Source organism: Bubalus bubalis, chromosome 5, assembly GCF_019923935.1.
Source record: "Bubalus bubalis isolate 160015118507 breed Murrah chromosome 5, NDDB_SH_1, whole genome shotgun sequence".
NCBI lineage: Eukaryota > Metazoa > Chordata > Mammalia > Artiodactyla > Bovidae > Bubalus > Bubalus bubalis.
Window position 1 is genome coordinate 61,348,360 of NC_059161.1, and position 24,366 is coordinate 61,372,725.

Consider the following 24,366-nt stretch of genomic DNA (forward strand, 5'->3'; position numbering starts at 1 on the left):
ACTCAGATCCCCAGACCTCAAGGTCACTGCTCCCCACACCACAGCCTCTTCCCTCCTCTGTTACCCATAGCAGTAAGCCCTTAGCTGTTGAATATTTGACATTAAAAGTTTCCTACATACTCTTTAAAAAGTTTGTGGAAATGTCTACCAGCCTTAAAGATCCCCAAAGTTCAAGACAGAGTCGACCTGTGTTTATTTTGAGGGTTTGACTTTTATATCAAGTCTTAGACCAAAACTGATGCACACTTCTTGAGAATTTCCTAAAGAGGATAATGCCTGCCTATCTGGTGGGGCTGGGCTGATTCTTCTTGGACAACTGTTCTGGCCCCTGTAACACACAAGATATTTCTTACCAGTCCTACTGGGGAGAGCAAGATTCCAGTAGTTTCTTTTTTTGCCCCCCAAATCAGAAATGTAGCTTCACAATGTTTTTCCCTCCTCAGTATCTATCTAATTCCAAAGTAAAACTGGCAATACCCTTTTATCAGATTTTTTTTGAAGAGTCCTATTTTATATATGGTGCAGCCTTTTTTTTTTCTTCATGGCCAAACAAATTTTAGTCACATCAAAAAGAAGAGTTTTCCCAGGTAGAACTTTGTTGTCTTCAACTAGTACCACACACAAAAAAAGGTTGTAAGAAAAGAAAGCTATTAGAGTTTCCTCCTTGAAAGCAGCTTCTCTATCCTTGCCTCCATGACCCCAAACAATTTGTCTTTCTTCTTGGCTTAGATGAAAGGAGAGAAGTACAGTTGAGGCCAGCTCAGAGAGGGTTGGGGAAAGACTAAGGGAATTATTTCAGCTCCTCTGGAGCATTCAGAGATGGTAGGTAAGTGGGATATACAAAGAGAAGCTGTACCCTCCCTGTAGATGTTCTCTGGGTTCTTATTTTGCATTCATCTGCCCTCTCTCAAGTCCTTTTCAAAGTAGGTTGGCAAGTGTTTAAACCTGCCCACTCACAGAAACAAACAAACCAACAAAAAAGTTTGTACCATCATTTTGAGGCTTTCCTGTGCTGCCGCCTGGGAATATTTTTCCTTAGCTGCTGTTACACTTTTAATTTTTAATTTAATTTTAAAAAAATTTTTCTAGCAAGCTGGACTGGGAAACAAGAAACAATTGCTGGGACTTCCCTGGCAGTCCAGTGGTTAAGAATCTCCACTTGCATTGCAGGGGGCATGAGGTCAATCTCTGGTCAGGGAACTAAGATCCTAGATGCCTTGTGGTGTGGCCAAAAAAAAAAAAAACCATGAAACAATTGCTGAAGAAAGCATTTCACCAGCGCCATGTGGGCATAGAGGTGTGTTGTTGATTGCAGTGCCCAGGAGGGTGCTGATTGCTAACATATTCGGCTGTTCACATAACCAGCATAAGTGGTCAGTGAGTGGCCAGTCAAACCTGTAAGCTTGGTGAATAGTGGTAATTGTGCCTTGGACTAGTGGATACCACCTGTTCAACTCTCTTCTCTCCTCCTTTAGTTTATCACGGCTATCCAGATCATTGTACACACAGTGGTCAGTTCTGCCATGCAGATATAAAGTAATTTTTGAATCTGAGTTCTGTCTTTCTAATTTTCACATTTGTCCCATGAAACCGCTATTTTAAGATAACGGCTCTGTAAAATATCCATGAACCTTACTTGGAGTATAGAAACAGAACTAAAGAAACAGATTTCTTGTGTTCCACATATGTTGAAATGAGTGATCATATTGGCAAGAAAGGGAGCGATCCCATTTTTGTCAGTTATTCTTACGTTTCACCCAAACCAACTGTGATTGAATTTAAATGCTTGAAATCTGGGTCTCAGTCAGGCTAAAAGAATAAAGGTTCAAAGGGTAGCACTGTATGTATGTAATGCTTAGGTACTAATACAACAAAGAGATAATATAATATGGTAGAGAGATAATAATAGAGTGATAATAATTATCTTTTATAAAGAAAATGTTTAAATAAAATGCTGCTGGTAGCACCAAAAGGATATTCCAGGTTTTCAGTTTGGCCCTGGACTATTGGTAGCTGTTTGCCTTGAGCCCCAACTGAGTTCTAGTCCATGAAGTTCATCTCTATGGGAAATAAAGAGAGAAAGGTCTTTTATGTATACATATATATATACACACACATGTGCGTGCGTGCACACATACACACACATAAACCCGAGCCCTGTGTTTTGCGAATCACAGAAGAAATGATATGTCTGCTCCTATTTGAGAAGAACAAGTGACTAAAAAAGAGAGTATCACTGACAAAGCTTACGGATCTGCATTTATTAATAACTAAGGCCAAACCTTTGTGCCATTGTTATGCTTTGTTTCTCTAGTTCCTGTCAACACTAGGTTTATTTCTATGAGAGCTGAAGATTCCGTGTTGCTCAGTCAGCTTCTCTCAGTGAACTCCGCTTGTGATCTCAGTGAGTTGTTATGTCATTGTGATATACATGTAATTTTAGCATGCTATGCTCTTCATTGAAATGTGTCCATTTTTGGTGGGACAGAGACACTACAGTTCAAAAACTGTGAACAGAGAAATCAATGCCATGATTAAGTGATATTAACAGACACCCCAAAGATGCAAGAGGCTTGCTCTGTTCCAAGGAAACAGCCAAGAAGAAAATGCCTAGCAGGGGTTAAACCCAAATGCCTTCACGGCAGCCTATTTCTGTCAACACTCTGTTCAGGAAATAAACATTTATGCTTTCTGAAATGAAAGTGTACTTTTGAAGACTAGCCGTCAGATATTTTTTGCCCTTCACACTTTCAAATGCTTAGCCTTTTTGGTAAGCTGACTGCAAAGTGCATCAGTTTGCCAGGCTAAAAATAAATAAATAAAAGTGCTTGACAAGGGCCTACAGCCCCACTGTCAACCTCCGGTGCTTCCAGGAGAAGAAAGCAAGGGACTTGGCACAAAACATGCTTTCTTCAGGCCTGTTACTTCAAGGGTACCTGCCTCTCGAGAAGCTTTTCAATCGTTCAAAATGATGTTATTCCCAAGTGTCATCTGGTTTATTTGGCCCACGCCGTCCTGCAGATAAACACGCTACGTAACTGTGGGTTAAGGTAGAGGCTCATTCTGCCTGCAGAAGGCCTGAGATACATTAAGTCGCACTGACTCTAGGGTGGAGATGAAGAGAGATCGGAGATGTCAGCAATATGCCTGGGATGGACTGGAGCTGGGGAAGAAAAAAATGTGCCATGGTATCAGTGTATTTTAAAAAGCTGTAATACAGCTGAACATTTAAAACTATAACCTGTCACACACTGAAGATTAAGATGCCGGGATGTACAAACCATGAAGTGCCCATGACACCACGGCAAAGCGTGTTTTATTTCACTTGGCAAAGAGGTTTCTCGCCAAAGATAGCTAAAGGTTATAGATACGAAGGACCTCTAACTTGTAGTCCAGTAGCTATAAAACACCACTGAAGGCCCAGTAAAAGCACAAACAAATAATTATCATTTGGAGGCAAGCCTGTGTGCACCATGGAGCAGTCGTGTTTAGAGAAAATTCCTTAGACTCAGTTCATTAAAATAGGCGTTTTCATTTAGCTCTTGGTCACTTATGTTTTTCTACTTTGCTCAGGACTACTGATAAAATTATCACTTCATCCCTGCGTCTTTGTGGGTGTAAAATAGAACTAGCACTCCTAAAGGCCAGGAAGGAAATTTTTGAGGAATTGAAATATCGTCTCTATTTTGGGTTCAGCTGCCTTAGTGCTCAGGTGAGCACAGCCAGCTTATAACAAGGCTGTTTAACTGTTATCCAAGCATTTGGGCAGGACAGTTCTTTGTGACAGCTTCCAGATTGCAAGGGTTTGGGAGGAAAGGGTTAAAATGTTGGGATCCAGCTATTTCTGGACCAAGAAAAGATAAAAGTCCAGACTTTATTTATACTGTGTAGACCATAGGTTGTCCTTTCCCCTTTGGTTTGGCAAAATTACACCTCCTCTGATCAGCTTGAAATAGACTCAAGGCTCTCAAGCAGACCTTTTGTACTATATCTATCTTTATGTGCTCCCTGACCACCCCCACCCTCCAAAAGGAGAACCTTTTCCTTACCCTTTTCCTTGTTTTTATTTCATTAAGAAGTAAAAGGCCAAGTTCGGTTCACACACACACCCACCCACCCACCTACCCACCCACCCCTAGAAGGATCAAGTCACAGGATCAACCTAAGAAAATGAAGTTTTATTGTTTTTGGCTTAATTAAACCCCCCAAGAAATGTGTGAAACATTGTCATGGCTGAAAAAAAATTGTTCATTTGTAAATCACAGGGACAAAAGGGCCCCCGTGCAACTTTAAAGTTTCCGTGCACGTAAATGTCGATAGCGTGCCTGCTCCATCATCAGCACTAAATTCACATTGATGCCTCTTTTCTTCTCCGTATTGATCCTTCCATGAGAACGTAGATTTGTATCTGTTAATTAATGCGTCCTGAAACAGCGTTTGTATTAATCAGGCAGATAAGAAAAATTGGATGCCTGCATCCTCCTGACAACCGTAAAAGTGCTGGCCCTGATAAAATCGTGGATGGACCTCAATAAAAAAGTTCCTCCTTCCACTCAATAAACTAATCATCCTGCTTTTAATTATTCGGCAGAAAGATGTGTGGAGATTGGAGAATGTGTAAATCTATTTACTAACAGCAGTGTCTGGGCTGGAGAATAGGGCTGTCACAGGAAGGTGCTGCAGGCTATGCGCTCTGTCCATCTGCTGCTGCAGAAAAACTGCTGCTTGGGAGCATGAAAAGGAACAAGGATACGAAGGCGAATGGAAATTACCCATCTCCTTTTGCTCAGAACTTCCTAGATGACTATTTTTGCGTCTCTTCTATTTACAAAAGAAATTCCTGCTTAGTCTCTCTTCTTAGGTATTTTAATTTGCAGGACATCTTTTTCTTGCAGTGGGGGACTGGAAAAAAGATCAATATTTGTTTGTTTGATTTTTGGTTTATTTGTTGTAAAACATTCTCAACATGAAAAGGAAATGGAGCCACATCTACTCAGATTCGATTGTTATTTTTCTCTTTGTAATTCCCTGTTAAAAGTTGTGACATCTCTAATTCTAAGCAGACATTTATTCATGTAACCCCATATTTTGGTGACAAAGAAAGAATAGAGAAAAAGGAAAAAGAGACATAGTCCAAAAGAAGATCAGTTAAGTAATAGGTAAGCAACTTGATAAAGAAAAAAAATTAAATAAATGCTTTTTACGTGGGCCTTAAGAAAAGTGGGACTAATCCCTCTTGGTGATTTTATTAAACACTTGAAGTGAAGGGTACCAAATGTCCAACCACTAGTTTTTCTCCAATGGGCCAGGAAATGATTTCCTTTTCTTTACCGTGCTATAGTTGCTGCTCTCTCAGGAAACATGAATAATTTGTGATGAATAAAAATGATTAAGAACAATAGCCAAAGGTAGGAGCCTAAGAAAGCTGAACAGCAGTGGGTATTTATGATTTGGGTAATAGGTTCTAGAAAGGGAGTAATAACAGATTTTATAAGTTGCATTATCAATACTTTCTTCCTTCTGTGGAATTCTTGGTGGCAGAATCTGAAATCATGGTACCATTGTCCTCAAAAACCATAGATATGGTTTGTCACCCTTGGAGTTCCTGGGCATAACCTTGAAATGAAGGTGAAGTTTTAAGAAACTTTTTTTCTTAAGGCAAAAGTAAGCAACTGATCATCAGGTTATCTCCACTAAGACTTCTTTTAGAGTCTGGGTCTAATCCCTCTAAAATTTAAATAGATATATTTACTCCTGAGTAGGTTTAATTGTCCTACTTCATGTTTCCCTCTTGATCCACATTTTGTTTTTAATTTTTTGTTATTTGTGTTTTCTCAACTTCAGAAGGGACTTTAAACATGTATGTATAAATGCAGACCAGGTTTAGGATTGAAGCAGTCATCCAGGTATTTCAGATAAAAATAGCATATCATATAGCTACACTTATAGAATACATATTATAAAGCACTGTTTTGCAAAACAGAAATTAGGGTACAAGGAAATTATCTTGCTCAAAGTAACACAGCCAGTAGTTCAGCGGAGCGAATACTGAAGTTTAGGATCTGTCTCTGCTCACACTTTGTCCATTGTACCTCCTGGTCTCCATGTTTAACTTTTTAAATGAGTGGATCCTAATATCAAGAATAAAGTGTGGCTTCTCTCTTTGGTGAGGGGACCAGTCTGCAAAGTATTCCATCCTCTTTGATACCAATAATTGCCATTTAAAAAAGGAATTCAAAAAAAAAAAAAAGGAATTCATGCTAAATGTCAGTGGGGACAGAATATCCAATTAAGAAAGCTCTTTTGGGTGTAATCGTACTCAACGCTCGCTGTACTTGTGACTACTACAGAGAAATGGTTCCAGATTGCACTCTACCGTGTGGCCTAACTTGTTGTCCTTTATTTGGGGCTTCTGTTTTTTTGGGTTTTGTTTTTCACTTTCATGTTTATCAAGAGCAGTTTTTGGAAATGAGGTAGTTGATAGTTTGACTTCCTATCAAACTATCAAGCCTAGTAAGAGTGGCTCAAATGGTTAAAAATCTACCTGCAATGCAGGAGACCCAGGTTTGATCCCTGGGTAGGGAAGTTTCCCTGGAGAAGAAAATGGCTACCCACCCCAGTATTCTTGCCTGGAGAATTCCAGGGACAGAGGACCCTGGCGGGCTAGAGTCCATGGGGTCACAAAGAGCCAGCCATGCCTGAGCGACTAACACTTCCTTCCATTTAAGACATTCATAAAGACTTCCACTAGAAATCAATTGTATTTCATGATTGCATGGTATTTTCAAGTGAGAGAAAACTACCTCTTATCTATTATATTCCTGTCAGCTGTGTCTAAAATATGGAGAAAACACCAACAAGTTGAAGCTGGTTGGTGCCTTTTACTTTGCCGTTGGCAAAATGGGCAGGGGAAGTTTTAAGAGCAGCTAATCAGAGCTCAGCATAATTTTGAGCACCTATGCAGAAGCTGACTACCATATGAAGCTAATGTTGCATTATGATATGATGGCTTTAAAGTAACTTGATCTGCCTATATCCCCATGCAGGCTTCTCCACGCTGTCCCTGGCGGACCAGATGAGCCTTCTGCAAAGTGCTTGGATGGAAATCTTGATCCTTGGTGTCGTGTACCGATCTCTTTCCTTTGAGGATGAACTTGTCTATGCAGACGATTATATAATGGATGAAGACCAGTCCAAATTAGCAGGCCTTCTTGACCTAAATAATGCTATCCTGCAGCTGGTAAAAAAATACAAGAGCATGAAGCTGGAGAAAGAAGAATTTGTCACCCTCAAAGCGATAGCTCTCGCTAATTCAGGTTGGCATATTGACATGGTTCGTTGTTATGTTTCCTAATATGTCAGTTCTGCCCCTTCACTTACCTTCTTCTTCAGGGATTTACTAGACCCAGCTGTAAATTCTGAGTCAGCAAAATTATAATCCTCATAACTTTCTAGGGAAAAGTTAGAAGAAAAGAAAAACCAATTTAAAGGGAGTTATTTTTATTTTATTTGCTTATTAAGGGCTGTGTCCCTTATACCACCAAATTGTTCATTAACACAAATCATGGCAAAGCAAAAGTGGCAGAGGTGTAAATGGATGCTCAGGACAATATTAGGTCCTTTGTCTTATTTACACAAGTGAACATAAGTGTGAGTTAGAAATGCAAATCATTCCCCTACCTTATAATGCAAATTTTTTAATTGGAATCATATATGTTGTGTTGCTTTTCATTCTGGTTATCAGAGAATACTGTTTTCTTCCCTTCTGGAATTCTCTAACAGTCGAATTCTGCAAAGGAGTATTTCCCTTAAAGGTATTACCTATGTAGTAAGGGTTAAGAATTATGAGAATAAACGGTCTTTACATGAGAACTGAAATGTGCTAAAATAGAGAGCAAACTCTGATAAGTAAAAATCATTGGTGCTTTGTTGTTTTTGCCTTTGTGCCTCTCTGGATGCTTGACTGTGGTCTTAAGTCTCTCTCAGCATTTGCATAAAGTCCAGGATAGATCCCTCCTTAATGACGTGCCGATCTTTAGATACCTGCGTCAATAACACGCTCTGATGCTATGTACCATTGACAGTCACATCGTGCCCCTCCATCTGCTTTTGTTTTGACCCTATCTTTGAACTTTATCTTGGTTGCTGGCCAGTAGTTTTCCCTTTAATTACAAGAAGGAAACTGTCAATAAAATCTGTTAAATGGGATGCAATGAGTGGCTTGAATGGGCGGATGGCTATTTGTTCAAATTCTGCAGCATTCAAGGTATTGACAGTTTGTTTTCTGGGGCCATATGTGACGATCAATCTCAGGCTGGGCTCAGCCGCGCTGAAAAATGAAAAACCAGATTGCTTTTGCTTACTTGTGGATGACGACTTTGTGATTTGGCGCGGTCCTAGTGAGATGAGACCTTCTGCCCAAATTGCCCCCATGAGAGCCAGGGATGCGTGACTGTTTTTAGGAATAATTTTTAATTGATTTTGTAATTAACAGTTCATCTACAATATTGATGCATGAATCCTTGGACTGATAGGAGGGAAATTGTTTTCAACAATGAAGTTGTACTTTGCTATTTGTCTTCATAATGGAGTTTAGCATTTCACACTTTTAATTGCGAATGGACCCCTCTTCCTTAAAATACCACTCGCTTCTCTCCTCCTCCCCTTGTGAAATTGTAAAATACGACTCTTTATGACACATGGCATCATCATCACAAACCCTGAAGAAACCCCTGCTGTCTGGAAGACCAAAGTGGGAGATGGGATAGAAATGTTCTGAGAATTTATTAGTTGGTATGGACTTCCCATTAAAGCATCTTTCATAATTGGATGAAAGATCCAGTGATGGTTTGGGAAGAATTTTTATCTGAAAATTGTATAGTGGTTCTAATTTAAAACATTTACTTGGTTAATTATTTTTAAACTATAGCCCAGTGTGTTGTGTATCTTTTGTGTCTCAAATTGCTTTTTGTGAATTATTAACTAATCATGAATGCTATGCAATGCTAAAACTTTATCATCAAAATTGCTAAAATTTTGTAATTTTAGATATTAGTTATATACTTTATGGCTATGGATTATAATTTAAAATACCCGAATTAATTAGTAGCAGCATTTGTCACTGTTGTTTAGAAGTATAATCATTAATATTTTGATATATGATGTTTGAATCCCACATTCTCTTCTGTGAGGGGGAGGAAGTGACCTACTTTTGAGCAATGAGTGGTGATTAGAAACACTTTAAAGAACTAGTCAGTTTATTTTTCATGTGTTAAGCCAGAAATAGTCAACAAACCCTCTCTTCTAGCATAGTATTATTCAGTAGTATGCTACTTCTCTACATCACAAAATTCTCCTGTAAGTAATTCTAACATTTTTCAGCTTCTCAGTACCAAGAAAAATTAATAGAATCAGAGTCTGTAATGAAGGAGTAGTGATTAAGCACTATAAGGACTTTTAATGTCTACGTGGTGTCACCTCTCCTTTGTCGTGTAAATATAGCTTTCTCTCATCCATCCAACCTGTAAGCCCTACTGTTTTAGCTTGGGATAAACCACTCAGAAAGTCATTTTGTTTGAGACTGCCAATATGATGCTGTTTTATTCCATTTTTTTAACCATTATTTGAAGGACATCAATAAAGTTGTAGATTCGATCTTGCTAGGAACCAGTGTTTCTTAAGCTGCCAAACACATCAATGTAAATATATTTTAATACTTCTCATAAACATACCAAAAAGTTTGTAAATTTTTCTTTTCATATTTAGAAATTTTAGATTAATGTAAAAGACTTTGTGTGGAGAAAAAAATCTACTTTATTGTTATAATATCTCAGCATTCTCCTTCGGGCTGTCGGTGTTAACAACCATTGTCTCATTAATCTAAATTTCAGCTTATTTTAAACACCTGTCTTTATTCAATAATTATAAATGTTGTGCTTATGCTTGGGAAACAGGGAATTGGCTTCCTGATAATGGCTGTCATATTTTTTGTAGCTATGTTTCTGTCATATATGCATTCAGGAATATTTATAACACCAGAAAGCCATTGAAAGTATGTTCTCTGTCTTTAGGTACATAGCCAAAAATCCCAGTGTATTGTGAGCTAATGCTGTGGTAAGGGTTTCCCTGGTGGTTCAGTGGTAAAGAATCCTCCTACCCATGCAGGAAACACTGGTTCAGTCCCTGGGTCGGGAAGATCCCCTGGAGAAGGAAATGACAAGCTACTCCAGGATTCTTTCCTGGGAAATCCCATGGACAGAGGAGCCTGACAGGCTACAGTCCATGGGGTCACAAAGAGTCAGAAATGACTGAGGGACTCAACAACAGCAACAATACTGTGATTATGATATTCTAATATTTGAAAACTCTAATTATTCCACTTATATTTGAAGGTAAGAAACTTTATAGGCTCATTTCAACTACATAGTCTCTATTTTGGAGAGAGAACAATAATCTCTTGAGAAATATTGCACCCCTGATACATCTCGTGCGATTGAATTTTAAAAGGAGAATCTAGGTCACAATTTGAACATTGGCATTGTAAGGCCCTAGCTTTCTGACACATTAACCAAGAGGTTTTGACTAATCTCTAGAATTCTTTCCATTTGGGGAATTCTATGATTCTAGAATTCACTTTGTCTTCATAAGACATAAAGAGAGTAAGATAGTGCTATAAGCATTTTAGGTAAGATTATAGCATATGATTCTATTCTCTCAATTGGTTCTTTTGATTCTTTTGTCTAAGATTTATTGAAAACTATTATCACTAGCCCCAAGGTAATATACTCACTTTTATGCAATGAAAGATTAAAAGCAGTTTAAGATTAAGAATTACTTTTAGTCTGATCATTCTCTTTGGTTAAGTCACAAGAGCTTCAAGTTCCATAGCCACCCCTCACATGCCAACTGTTGCCACTCCAGATCCACCCCCAGCCTAGAGCAATTTTAACCCTGGGCTGTTGGAGAATAAATAGAATCTACATGTTTAAGTTGAGTTTTCTTTTTACTTATACACAGTACTTCAAGAGTGTGCATGTATGCCAGGTCAGTTGTGTCTGACTCTTGGTGACACCCAGGACTGGAGCCTGCCAGGCTCTTCTGTCCTTGCGATTTTCCCAGCAAGACTGTGGTAGTGGGTTACCATTGCCTTCTCCAGGGGATCTTCCTGACCCAGGGATCAAACCCGCATCTCCTGTATTGCAGGCGAATTCTTTACCACTGTGCCATCTGGGAATCCCACTTCTGGAGTAATAACATCAAATTGATATCAAGCTGCAAATGATATTTTGGTCATCAATTTTAAATCATAAGTGATTATCCTCATCTCATGACAGTATTTTGTCCTCAAATACAAATGGTATATGTACAGAATGTGGTGTAATTTCAGGGATTAAAAAGTTGATGATTTCTATTGGAGGCTGGAATGGAGCCATATTTAATCAGTGTATTTGGAACCTCATACAACTTTAGTGTTTCTCCATCTTATTTTTCATGAACACTCTTCTTGTTCAGTCACTCAGTCATGTCTGACTCTTTGCGAACCCATGGACTACAGCACGCCAGGCTTCCCTGTCCTTCACTATCTCCCAGAGTTTGTTCAGCCTCATGACCATTGAGTCAGTGATGCCATCCAACCATCTCATCCTTTGTCGCCCCCTTCTCCTGCCCTCAGTCTTTCCCCACATCATGGTCTGTTCCGTGTCTTTTCTGAGCTGGCTCTTTGCATCAGGTAGCCAAAGTATTGGAGTTTCAGCTTTAGCGTCAGTCCTTCCAATGAATATTCAGGATTGATTTCCTTTGGGGTTGACTGGTTTGATGTCCATGCTGTTCAAGGGACTCTCAAGAGTCTTCTCCAGCACCACATACTCTTCTTAGGGTAGGCTGTCTAGATATGTTTTTCCTAATAGGTCCCCAGTGAAGTAATATTACAAATACTCTATATAATCTATTTATATACTATATGTGTATGCATTTTGCCTTAAAGCAGAGTTTTTTCCCCTACTCTCCAATTTCAGATTTTTACCTCCTTTAAGAATGCATGGCTTCTTCTCTGTAAAATCAGGCAGATGAATTAAATAGCACCTTATTTCTCCTAACTGGCCTAAAATTTTAATTCTCAGTTACTTTTAAAAGAGGATAATGACTGGTCTTAGATTTCATGTGTGCTGTGTGTATTTGTGTTGAATTTGTAATAGAGAAATATTAACATCTCCACAGATCAGAACAATTAAGTAAAGGAGTAAAAACAGCTCTTGAACTCTTTAGTATCTACTGGGTCCTCAAACAGTTTTATTGAAATTTTAATGGAGTTTGCTGATTTGATACACAAGAGACCGTTTTAGCTAATGGACAAGAGATTATCCATTTTTAGTATCTTTCTGTAGACATTTCTATTTTAGTTTTGAGCCTCTGCCAGGAAATATTTTTAGATTTCCACAACCTGCCTGTTTGGGTAGACATCTCCAGTATCGTTTTATGGGTCACAGAAGCGAGCCGATAAAAGATGTGAGACTACTTGAGCACAGAGGGTTGGACCCTGTGTCCTTTGCTATCAATAAGCTGTTTGTTTCACAAATAAGTATATCCCACGTCTTTAAAGGGGCCAGTGAGTAAGACATTACCAAGTGCGGTTTCAGATCTGCCAGCCTAAATTAATATTTTAAGTTTCATTTTGAATTTTGTCCCCACTTCCTTTATCTTGGGCTTCCCAGGTAGCTCAGTGGTAAAAAAAATATCCGCCTGCAATGCAAGAGATGCGGGTTTAATCCCTGGGTTGGAAAGATCCCCTGGAGGAGGTAATAGCAACGCTACTGTAGAATTCTTGCCCGGGAAATCCCCTGGACAGAGGCGCTTGGCAGGCTGTTGTACATGGGGTCGCAAAGAGTTGGACACTGCCAACCACACGTGCTTGCTTACGCTTCCTTTATCTTCGTACTGTCTTTGTAGAGAGTTATGGTATAAAACTACTCGGGAAAGTTACAAAAATAGTTGAAGCCAAAATGTTTACCAGATTTTGTAAGAAATTAATATGGGTAGGTCTTTTGTGGCAGGTAGAAGTTTATTCTCAACTCTTACCCAGACAAAACCATAATTAATATTATCACACAAATAAAAAATCAAACTTAATGCTTTTCCATCTCTTCTACTTCTGTTTAGTTTTTGCTCAAATCTGCCATCATTCTTTGGATTATTTTATTTTTGAAGACATATTAGGAAAGTAGATTGTTTTTTGATTTAATGCAACCCTTATTTGCATATTGTGATCTTTCAAAATCCTATGTAAAAATAGAGCTGATTCTCGAATGTTTCTTATCATGCTCAATGATCACTGCTGTGTGTTCAGTTATGCCTGAATCTTTGCGACCCTATGGACTGTAGCTCGCCAGGCTCCTCTGTCCTTGGGATTTTCCCAGCAAGAATACTGGAGTGGGTTGCCATTTCCTCCTCCAGGGGATCTTCTCCACCCAGGGATCAAACCTAGATCTCCTGCATATCCAGTTGGATTAGAGTTGGCATTGGCAATTGGATTCTTGACCACTGACCCTCATTATTAGTCAGTTATTAGTTAGTTATTATTAGTTATCTACTTTATATACAGTAGTGTGTACGTGTCAAGTCCAATCTCCTCAGAGTTATTTTTATTTGCAGTATTAGAATTGCAACTTCTCTGGGTTAGAAAGACCTACCTACAAGGTGTTATGATCCAATGCCCTGCTTGCTGTGTGTGCAGCTTCCTTGGTGTTTCTGCTAACTGTTTCTGTAGTCTTGATAGGAATTCCGCTCAACTCACTACTTTCTAGAAAGGACATTTTCATCAAGTTTCTCTCTACCTCTCTCTAGGTCTCTCACCATTTTAATGTAAAACACAAACTAACACACGCATACACATACAAAACCAAATATGTGACTTGAAAGTGTAAATCACTCAGTTGTGTCCAACTCTTTTTGACTCTATAGATTGAAGCCTGCCAGGCTCCTCTGTCCATGGGATTCTCTAGGTAAGGATACTGGAGTGGGTTGCTGTACCCTACTCCAGGGGATCTTCCCGACCCAGGGATCGAACCCATGTCTCCATCGTCTCCTGCACTGCAGGAGGTTTCTTTACCACTTAGCCACCAAGGAAGCTCCCGTGGCTTTAAACCACACGAATTTATTGTCCTACAGTTCTGGAGGTCAGAAGTCCTGATCAGCTTCACCAGGTTAGCAACAAGGTGTGGACAGGGCCACACTGCCTCTGAAAACTCTATAGGACAGTCTGGCTCCTGGCCTTTTACAGCTTCCACTGTGGTGTTCCTTGTAATCCTTGGCTCGTGGTTCTTTCCACCGTCTTCAGAGCCATTCCTGTACCGTTTTGCTTCAGTGGTGACATTGCCTTTTTTTCCCCCCTCCCTCTTAAAAGGACACTTGATTTCACTGAATGCCCATGGATAATATAAGATACTGTCCTATATCAAAGTCCCTTTTTCCATACAGGGTAACAATCAGGTTGCAGAGATAGACAATCTGGGTATCTTTGGGACCATTTTGCTACCTATCACGATGAACAAGGTCAAGTTGTGTCCAGTCTCAATTGTTCTGTCCCAATCTCAGTCCCCTCCCTCCCTTTCCATGTAAGTAACCACTCTCCTCCCAACTTTTACAGTTAGCTTTTTACAATGGCTTTATTGCTGAATATATATCCCCAGACTTGATAGTTTAGTCTTGCCCTTTAAAAAACATTGTCTTCTCCTTATGGATCTGTGAAGTCTCTTTCCATGTAAAATTTATTCTTTCATTTTCACATTCTTAGAGTTTGTCTCTTGCAAAAGCCAAAAGACATTTGCCCTGCAGAGTTCCCCACAGTGCGAACTTTGCAGTTTACACCCTGTAGGGGCAGCTCATCTTGTTCTTCTGGCCTTAGCATCTTGTGCAAACCCGTGACAGGATCCAAACAGCATAATCAGATTCAGTTCTAGACCTATAGGTGGCATGTTATTCTTGGACAGACACATGATATCTGGCTGTCTCACTTTTTTGTGTGATGTTAGCAGCCTTTGGTGAAGCAAGGGAAAGTGTTAGTCCCTCAGTCACGCCCAACTTTTTGTGACCCCATGGACTGTAAGCCCACCAGTCTCCTCTGTCCATGGGATTCTCCAGGCAGGAATACTGGAGTGGGTAGCCCTTCCTTTTTCCAGGGGATCTTCCCAACCCAGGGATCAAACCTGAGTCTCCTGCATTGCAGGTGGATTATTTACTGTCTAAGCCACCAGAGAAGCCCAGCAGCCGTTGGAACTCATTCCCTAAATCCATGGTGATTTGTATTGTAACCTTTCTTTCTTCATTCTGTAATGGGGATACTTTTACAAAGAGAGTCTTTCTCTTACTTGGTTAACAGAGTCACAGAGTAAATGTGGGAAAAAAGGATAAATGCTTGATTATTTCTACTTAAAATTTACAAGTTTTCGAGATAATGAAACAGCACCCTTTTTATTTATTTATTTTTTTTAATTTTATTTTATTTTTAAACTTTACATAACTGTATTAGTTTTGCCAAATATCAAAATGAATCCGCCACAGGTATACATGTGTTCCCCATCCTGAACCCTCCTCCCTCCTCCCTCCCCATTCCATCCCTTTGGGTCGTCCCAGTGCACCAGCCCCAAGCATCCAGTATCGTGCATCGAACCTGGACTGGCAACTCGTTTCATACATGATATTTTACAAGTTTCAATGCCATTCTCCCAAATCTTCCCACCCTCTCCCTCTCTCACAGAGTCCATAAGACTGTTCTATACATCAGTGTCTGAAACTGGAGCCTATTATACAGAGTGAAGTAAGCCAGAAAGAAAAACACGAATACAGTATACTAACAGCACCCTTTTTAAAATGTCATTGTAAAAACTTGTATTTAAACAGATTCAGTGGATTTCAGCCAGTTGCAATTATAATTCTTTTTAAATTGCCCCACTAGCATCAGCGGGAACCTCTGCAGGTCAGTGTATGGAATCTTTTTTGAATGACTTAGTAGTTGTAGATACTCTCCTTCCTAGTTATCATGACAGGGTGTTCTATATGTGTGTGTGTGTGCTAAGTTGCTTCAGTCGTGTCCGACTCTTTGCAACCTTATGGACTGTAGCCCACCAGGTTCCTCTGCCCATGGGGTTCTCCAGGCAAGAATACTGGAGTGGGTTGCCATGCCCTCCTCCAGGGGATCTTCCCGACCCAGGGATCGAACTCACGTCTCTTATGTCTTCTGCATTGGCAGGCAGGTTCTTTACCACTCACACCACCTGGGAAGCCCAAGGTGTTCCATATTCTTCCTTGGGACTTGGAATCTGATTACAGCTTAGGTGCCAGTGGTACCCATTACTACATCCCTAGGTTGACCATCCTTCCTGAATCTTTTCAGTGGACAGAGCTAGGAACACAGACAGACACACACACTATAATTCTGATTGTGTGTGTGTGTGTGTGTTTTGGATATCTTGTCACTTCGTGTTTCTGCTAAGTGTTGTCTGTGGTTTTTAGTTTTGCTATCTAGTTATGTGCAGATTTAGAGAGATTAAAAGTGTTTGGTGACACAACTACCAAATCCCTGGAATATAGTTTACTGATTTTTAATCAAAACTTTATAATTGGCACCTTTTAGAAAACTTAAGTCTAACTGGGTTAATCAAGAGTCATTTTGCCATAGTGGGCAACACAGTTTCTTCAGTATCTCAGCTGGTTAACTGAGATCACGTCATTAGACTCCTTACAGTCGTATATAAAAATTTGGAGACACAAATTTGCTTTTAGAAAGTAGGCTTTTGCTCACTTCTCTTTTTCATCATACTACATTTCATTGCTTCGGTGATTAGAGAGAGAGTCACATTGGCTGAGCCCTTACTGCCCCTTTTCATGTAGGCAGCTTACAAACTAAAGAAAATCAACACCTGTGTTCCATGGAAAAGATGGCTGAGTATCAGTTTATAATGTGTGTCAGGCTTGACTCTGAATACGCTTCGTCTGTGTCTAATATTCAATTCCATCCTCAAAATAAGATTTGGCATCATTGAGAAAATATTGCCAAGAATGAGCTACAAATCCTGAAGACAGTTTCCAAATAGAACGTGGGCATTTGGCTGTACCTAATGCTACAGTAATGGATAACTTTACCATTGAGAAGGACAGTGTTCTGTTCCAGATAAGATGTAAAAATAAAAATCTTCTTTTGCCGTGGCTCTAAGTCTCAATGGATTTTGCAGCTATTAGTATAAAGATATTTAGCTGTCTTCCCAAAGTAAATGATCTGAATTAGATATGTCCCTTTATGGTCCCACTTCATGGAGGAAAATACTGGAATTTAACAAAAGGTTTCTGTTTTATTATTAGATGGTGGAACTTAAAATATGGTTGAGGCTATATATATCATGAACTCTGGTTGTCTTTTGGAATCTTGATTATTTTAGAATACCATTTGTCTTATTGTCTATTTGACTGATTCTCAACTCTCACTTGACCATAGAATCACCTAGATTTTAAAAACTACTAATGTCCTGCATGCTGCTCCAGATTTCTTATTTAATGGGTCTGGGCTTGAACCCAGAAATCCTAGGCTTATTTTTTCTTAGCAGCTCAGTCTGTGTTTTTAATGTTCAGCTTTGCTCTGTCTGATTAGTTCATAAATCTATGGTTTCCATTATTAAGTTTAGTTGGTTCCCATCAGTGCAAATACTGGGACAATTTCCTTTAAAACATAAAGTTAAAAAAAAGTACCAACAACCAAATTAAATAATTACATAAAGTAATGCCAGTTCTATTGAGCTTGGCATAAATGTATAAATTTAGCCCCAAGAATAAAACAGAGATTAAAGCCGCGGAGCCAGAACTTGAACTAGGATCCCTAATGGAGATTAATATTTTCTTCAGCAGTCTGCCAGCTGAATCACGGTCTAATTAAATAGTTCAGATTTAGTGAGTTTGCATTTAAAATATTAGCAGATCTGAGAATGGGTTAAGCTAAAATGAGTTAGAATCTTTTCTGTAAATGGGAAGTTAAATTATCATAGTAATTTGATTAAATCATTTTTAAATCTCTCAAGCTAAATCACCGCCTTTAAAAAATAGTTTGAAGTCTTAATTGCTGTTTGTGAGCATATCTCTCTGCTATTTGTCCTCGCCTCATTTCCTGTGACATTCTATAATATATCTCCTGCTGGGCAAGAGCAGTGGGGAAGGCAAGACTTGGGGTGGGGGCCGAGGTGACCGTACAGCTGACTCCAAGCATTTAAAGATCTGCCATGTCGAAGAAGAAAATGTATCCTGTATGGTTTCGGTAGTTAGAACCAGGACCAAAGGATGCAGGTTGGAGACAGATTTGGGAAAATCTGAAGAAGACATTTCTAACAATTAGTTCTTTTCCTTGTTAAGTAGAAAGCTGTCCATGCAACTGGCAATGTCATCGTTAGAAATGTCGTAGACAAGATTTTTGATGAAGATGGAAAGTTGAGTGAGATGAGCTCAGAGGACAATTTCAACTCTTTTATTTTTTATTTTTTAAAGGAAATGTCATGTCCAGTGTATCTGGCAGCATACTTTGATTCAAAGACACCTGGGTTTAATCCTACTCTGACACTTAGTAACACTGCCACCTGACTCACAGGGCTGTTGGGAAATGAATGAGTTCAAGTTCATAAAGTGCTTATCAGAGGCCACACCCAAAAGCAAGTATTTAAGAAATGGTTTGGTTATTATATTTTTCTGCTCGTTTTCATTTTTTCAAGTTTTTTAATTTTTAAATTTTTTGGCTGCGTCTTGCCGCATGTGGGATCTTGGTTCCCTGACTGAGGATCAAACCCTTGTCCCCTGCATTGGGAGAATGGAGTCTTGATCACTGGACCACCAGGGAAGTCCCCAAAAACTCTTTTAAAGAAATCTGTTGTTAACAATGGTCAATTCATGAATGATGTGATGAAACAATTTTACAATGGCAATGTAAAAACAAAACAAAACAGTAAAGAAAATACCTAGAAGTTTTAAAAGCATTTACTGGTTATAGCCATCAGTCTTTTAATTACCTTGCCATAATTCTTTTCCATCATATGTTTAGCTACTTGATTTTAAATTACATTTCCTCTCTCTTTTTGGGCATGTGATCTGATATTTGAATTATATGAAAGATTAGGCTAACTACATATATCTCAGAGCTCTGCATTCTCAGAGAACTAGAATTATTAAACATGAAGAACCCCCCAAAGACTCCATTATGTGTAATTAACAGATAAACTGTCATCAGAATCAATAAAACGTGCTAAATGATTCAAACTTGTATATAATTAAGTGTCTGTTTTAGAGCTAGAGCCGTAACTTTTATTTTTTCCTTCACATCTCACATTTCTCGCAAGAGTAATTGTGGCAACCCTGTTAACCCTTTCCTTGCTTGATTGAATTAGGTTTTTAAATTAGTCACTTATGGGCAAAGTTCACCTTCACAAATGTGAAAAGTATTTCAGAATTCATTAAAGACTTCATGTGTTTTTCTGTAGAGAAGCAGACTAGGTAAGGATGCTTTAATGAATTGTTAAGAGAACACTAAAAATTCTGGAAAGATGAGCAGTTTATTGTGATTTGTGTATAGTTTACAATGGAACATAATGTTAGGTTCAATGTATTTTCATGGATATCTTACACTTTTGGTTATCAGCTTCTTTTTTACCCTTTTGGGAAATATGGGCTTTTTGAGCACAAGATCTGGATTTTAGACAACATTACCTCCATGGCACTTAGGATAATTTTTTAACAGATGGCCTTTTATAATTGTTGAATGAATGAATAAATATATGAATGAAATAATGAATAAAACAGCCAAGACTATATTCTGTTAAAGTCTTCTCTTGCTCAGATTCCAGAGGGAAAAACCCACAGGTTTTAAATAATGGATTTTTGTAGTAATTCTCACACCCTAAGTCAGCATTGGAAATTATCTATTGCAGTGAAATTTAGAAAAATAAAATGGAGATTTGGGAAATCCCTGAGCAATTCACAGCACAGAGAAGTTCAAGAATAAGACTTAAGTTTCACAACTCGAATTGCCATGTTTTTTATTATTGTTAACATTGTTGTTTATCTTCTTGGCTTTGCTTGTAGACTCCATGCACATAGAAGATGTGGAAGCTGTTCAGAAGCTTCAGGATGTCTTACACGAGGCCCTGCAGGATTATGAGGCCGGCCAGCACATGGAAGACCCCCGCAGGGCTGGCAAGATGCTGATGACGCTGCCGCTTCTGAGGCAGACCTCCACCAAGGCTGTGCAGCATTTCTACAACATCAAACTGGAAGGCAAAGTCCCCATGCACAAACTTTTTTTGGAAATGCTGGAGGCCAAGGTCTGACTAAAGGCTTCCCGGGGCCATCCTATCCTGCGCGCTGAAAAAGGGAAAATAAACCCAAGAGTGATGTCAAAGAAACTTACGAGTTTAGTTAACAACGTCAGAAATCAACAAAGACTGCACTGATGATTTAGCAGCAAGACTATGAAGCAGCTTTCAGATTTCTCCCTATCTTCCTGATGAGTTTCTTCCTACCTTGATCTCATCTTTTCTCCGTATCTTTTCTCACTTTCTTTTCCTCGTTATTTTTTTCCTCCCTCCCTAGTCTTCCTCTCCTTCATTCCTTCCTTCTTCCTTCCTTCCTTCTCCTGTATCCCTTGTCCCTCCTGTTCTTATTCTTCCACTTTCTTTTAAACTTTAATCTCTCTAGTTGTAAAAACATTTTCCTTCCTTTCTTTTTCTTTCCCTCCCTCCCTTCTTCCTTCTTTCTTTTTTCCCTTCCTTCCTTTTCTCCTCCCTTTTTCCCTTCTTTCCTTCCTTCCTTCTGCTGCTGAACTTTTAAAAGAGGTCTCTAATTGGAGAGCTATGGAAGCCAGCCCTGCCAAAGGATGGAGATCCATAATATGGATACCAGTGAACTTCTTGTGAACCGTAACGTCCCCAATGACTAAGGAATCAAAGAAACAGAACCGACGTACCTAAAAGTACAGTGCAACACACACAAATTGACTGAGTGCAGTATTAGATTCCACGGGAGCAGCCTCTAATTAGATGACTTAAGCAACGTTGCATCGGCTGCTTCTTATCATTGCTTTTCCATCTAAATCAGTTACAGCCATTTGATTCCTTAATTGTTTTTTCAAGTCTTCCAGGTATTTGTTAGTTTAGCTACTATGTAACTTTTTCAGGGAATAGTTTAAGCTTTATTCATTCATGCAATACTAAAGAGAAATAAGAATACTGCAATTTTGTGCTGGCTTTGAACAATTACGAACAATAATGAAGGACAAATGAATCCTGAAGGAAGATTTTTAAAAAAATGTTGCGTTTTCTTCTTACAAATGGAGATTTTTTTGTACCAGCTTTACCACTTTTCAGCCATTTGTTAATATGGGAATTTAACTTACTCAAGCAATAGTTGAGAGGAAGGTGCATACTTTCACGGATGCAATTTATGTTGTGTGCCAGTCTGGTCCCAAACATCAGTTTCTTAACATGAGCTCCAGTTTACCTAAATGTTCACTGACACAAAGGATTAGATTACACCTGCAGTTGACTCCGAGTGGTCACTGCACATGGAAGACAGATCCGTAGAGGGATCAGGAGCGCGCCTCTCTCCCTGGGAGGTCCAGTTGCCATAGGATTTCTAGCTGCCACGGTGGTTAGGAATGAAATACTGCCTGTTTGCAAAGTTACAGACTTTATCCCTGAAGGAGCTGTGAGCCAGTATTCACTTTAGAGGCAATAAGGCAAATGCCAGGATTTGGGGGGGGAAAAAAAAAATCATCAAAGACAGCAGACGCCTGACCAAATTCTAAAACCCAGTCTCTATGAGTTGATTCATTTAGGAATGTTTGTTAAAATTAATCTGCAGTTTTTACCAAGAGCTAAGCCAATCTATGTGCTTTTCCACTGGTATTATCACAGCAAGAAAGTCAGTCAGGTTCCAGACTGTTAAGAGGTGTAATCTAATGAAGAAATCAATTAGATGCCCCTGAAATCTACAATCGCTGAATAACCAATAAACAGTAACCTCCATCAAATGCTATACCAATGGACCAGTGTTAGTAGCTGCTCCCTGTATTATGTGAACAGTCTTATTCTATGTACACAGATGTAATTAAAATTGTAATCCTAACAAACAAAAGAAATGTAGTTCAGCTTTTCAATGTTTCATGTTTGCTGTGCTTTTCTGAATTTTATGTTGCATTCAAAGACTGTTGTCTTGTTCTTCTTGTGGTGTTTGGATTCTTGTGGTGTGTGCTTTTAGACACAGGGTAGAATTAGAGACAATATTGGATGTACAATTCCTCAGGAGACTACAGTAGTATATTCTATTCCTTACCATTAATAAGGTTCTTCCTAATAATAATTAAGAGATTGAGACTCCAAACAAGTATTCATTACAAACAGATACACATCAGAATCATAATAATATTTTCAAAACAAGGAATAATTTCTCTAATGGTTTATTATAGAATACCAATGTATAGCTTAGAAATAAAACTTTGAATATTTCAAGAATATAGATAAGTCTAATTTTTAAATGCTGTATATATGGCTTTCACTCAATCATCTCTCAGATGTTGTTATTAACTCGCTCTGTGTTGTTGCAAAACTTTTTTGGTGCGGACACGTTTCCAAAACTATTGCTACTTTGTGTGCTTTAAACAAAATACCTTGGGTTGATGTTTCATCAGCCTAGTGCTAGGAATACTGTGTATCTATCATTAGCTATATGGGACTATATCGTAGATTGTGGTTTCTCAGTAGAGAAGTGACTGTAGTGTGATTCTAGATAAATCATCATTAGCAATTCATTCAGATGGTCAATAACTTGAAATTTATAGCTGTGATAGGAGTTCAGAAATTGGCACATCCCTTGAAAAAATAACAATGGAAAATACAACTCCTGGGAAAAAAAGGTGCTGATTCTATAAGATTATTTATATATGTAAGTGTTTCAAAAGATTATTTTCCAGAAAGTTTGTGCAGGGTTTAAGTTACTACTATTCAACCACACTATCGATAGAAATAAAATATATACAATATATACATTGTTTTCACTGTATCACATGGAAGTACTTGGGCTTCAGAAGTAAAAGCCAACCAGCTGAAAACGTGAGAGGGAGAAATGTAAAAAGAATGAAGAGCAATTTTTAGTTTTCAGTTCAATTGACTCTCCGCATTACAAAAGAACAAGCATCTCACAAATAGGAAACACAACTAAAATTTAGATCTAAAAGAATTGCACGGGCTTTAGGGTAAACGCTTCATCTTAAACCTCGCTGGAGGTAAGTTTTTTCAAGTTTCAAGCAAGACCATTTACTTAATGTGAAGTACTGGAAAGTTCTCAAGGTGTATGTTTTAGCCATATAATTTTAATTTTCCTTTTGCTTCTTTTAGGTTGGTTCTTATTTAAGCAATATGATTGTGTGACTACCTGTAGTTACACTTGTGTTTCAATCAGATCAGATTGTTGTATTTATTCCACTATTTTGCATTTAAATGATAACATAAAAGATATAAAAAATTTAAAACTGCTATTTTTCTTATAGAAGAGAAAATGAGTGTTGGTGATTGTATTTTAATTATTTAAGCGTCTCTGTTTACCTGCCTAGGAAAACATTTTATGGCAGTCTTATGTGCAAAGATCGTAAAAGGACAAAAAAAATTTAAACTGCTTATAATAATCCAGGAGTTGCATTATAGCCAGTAGTAAAAAGAATAATAATAATAATAAAACCTTGTCTATAGCTGTAGATGGGCTTCACATCTGTAAAGCAATCAATTGTATATTTTTGTGATGTGTACCATACTGTGTGCTCCAGCAAATGTCCATTTGTGTAAATGTATTTATTTTATATTGTATATATTGTTAAATGCAAAAAGGAGATATGATTCTGTAACTCCAATCAGTTCAGATGTGTAACTCAAATTATTATGCCTTTCAGGATGACGGTAGAGCAATATTAAACATGCTTCCACTTTTGATTGCTCTTTCGTATGGTGTTTTCTTTTTCCCCCCTCCCCCCACTTAAGAACCAAATCAGTAAAACACTGCCCTTTGTGGCTTTCCTTCAGAGAATATCTCTGAGTTACCTGTTCCCTAAAAATAAGGTACGAGGTTAAAGAAGAGCTATATAAAGGCTTGTCAGAATGAATTCTAGGGTGCCAAGAGACATTTTGCATATTTAAGAGTATGCAAAGTGTCTCAAGCACATTAGAATTCATTCTGACAAGCCTTTATATAGCTCTTATTTAATCTTAAAGCGTCTCACATCATCCTACTTTACTCCAAATCATCGCCTCTATGTCAATGTCATAACAGAAAACTTTCCCCCTATTTTAAGATCCT

The 24,366-nt window shown here is 38.5% G+C and overlaps 1 protein-coding gene across 15 annotated transcripts in view; it reads left to right on the top strand.

The window, feature by feature from the left end:
* Positions 1-24,002, top strand: part of ESRRG (estrogen related receptor gamma) — a 693,861-nt gene extending 669,859 nt beyond the window's left edge. For all 15 annotated transcript variants that reach the window (XM_044943185.2, XM_044943193.2, XM_044943188.2 and 12 more), the window contains 2 exons: positions 7,047-7,316; positions 20,107-24,002. In XM_044943185.2, coding sequence (XP_044799120.1) covers positions 7,047-7,316; positions 20,107-20,351 — 515 coding nt within the window. In that variant the 3' untranslated portion in view covers positions 20,352-24,002. The remainder of the gene's footprint in view (positions 1-7,046; positions 7,317-20,106) is intronic.
* Positions 24,003-24,366: the final 364 nt, after the last annotated feature.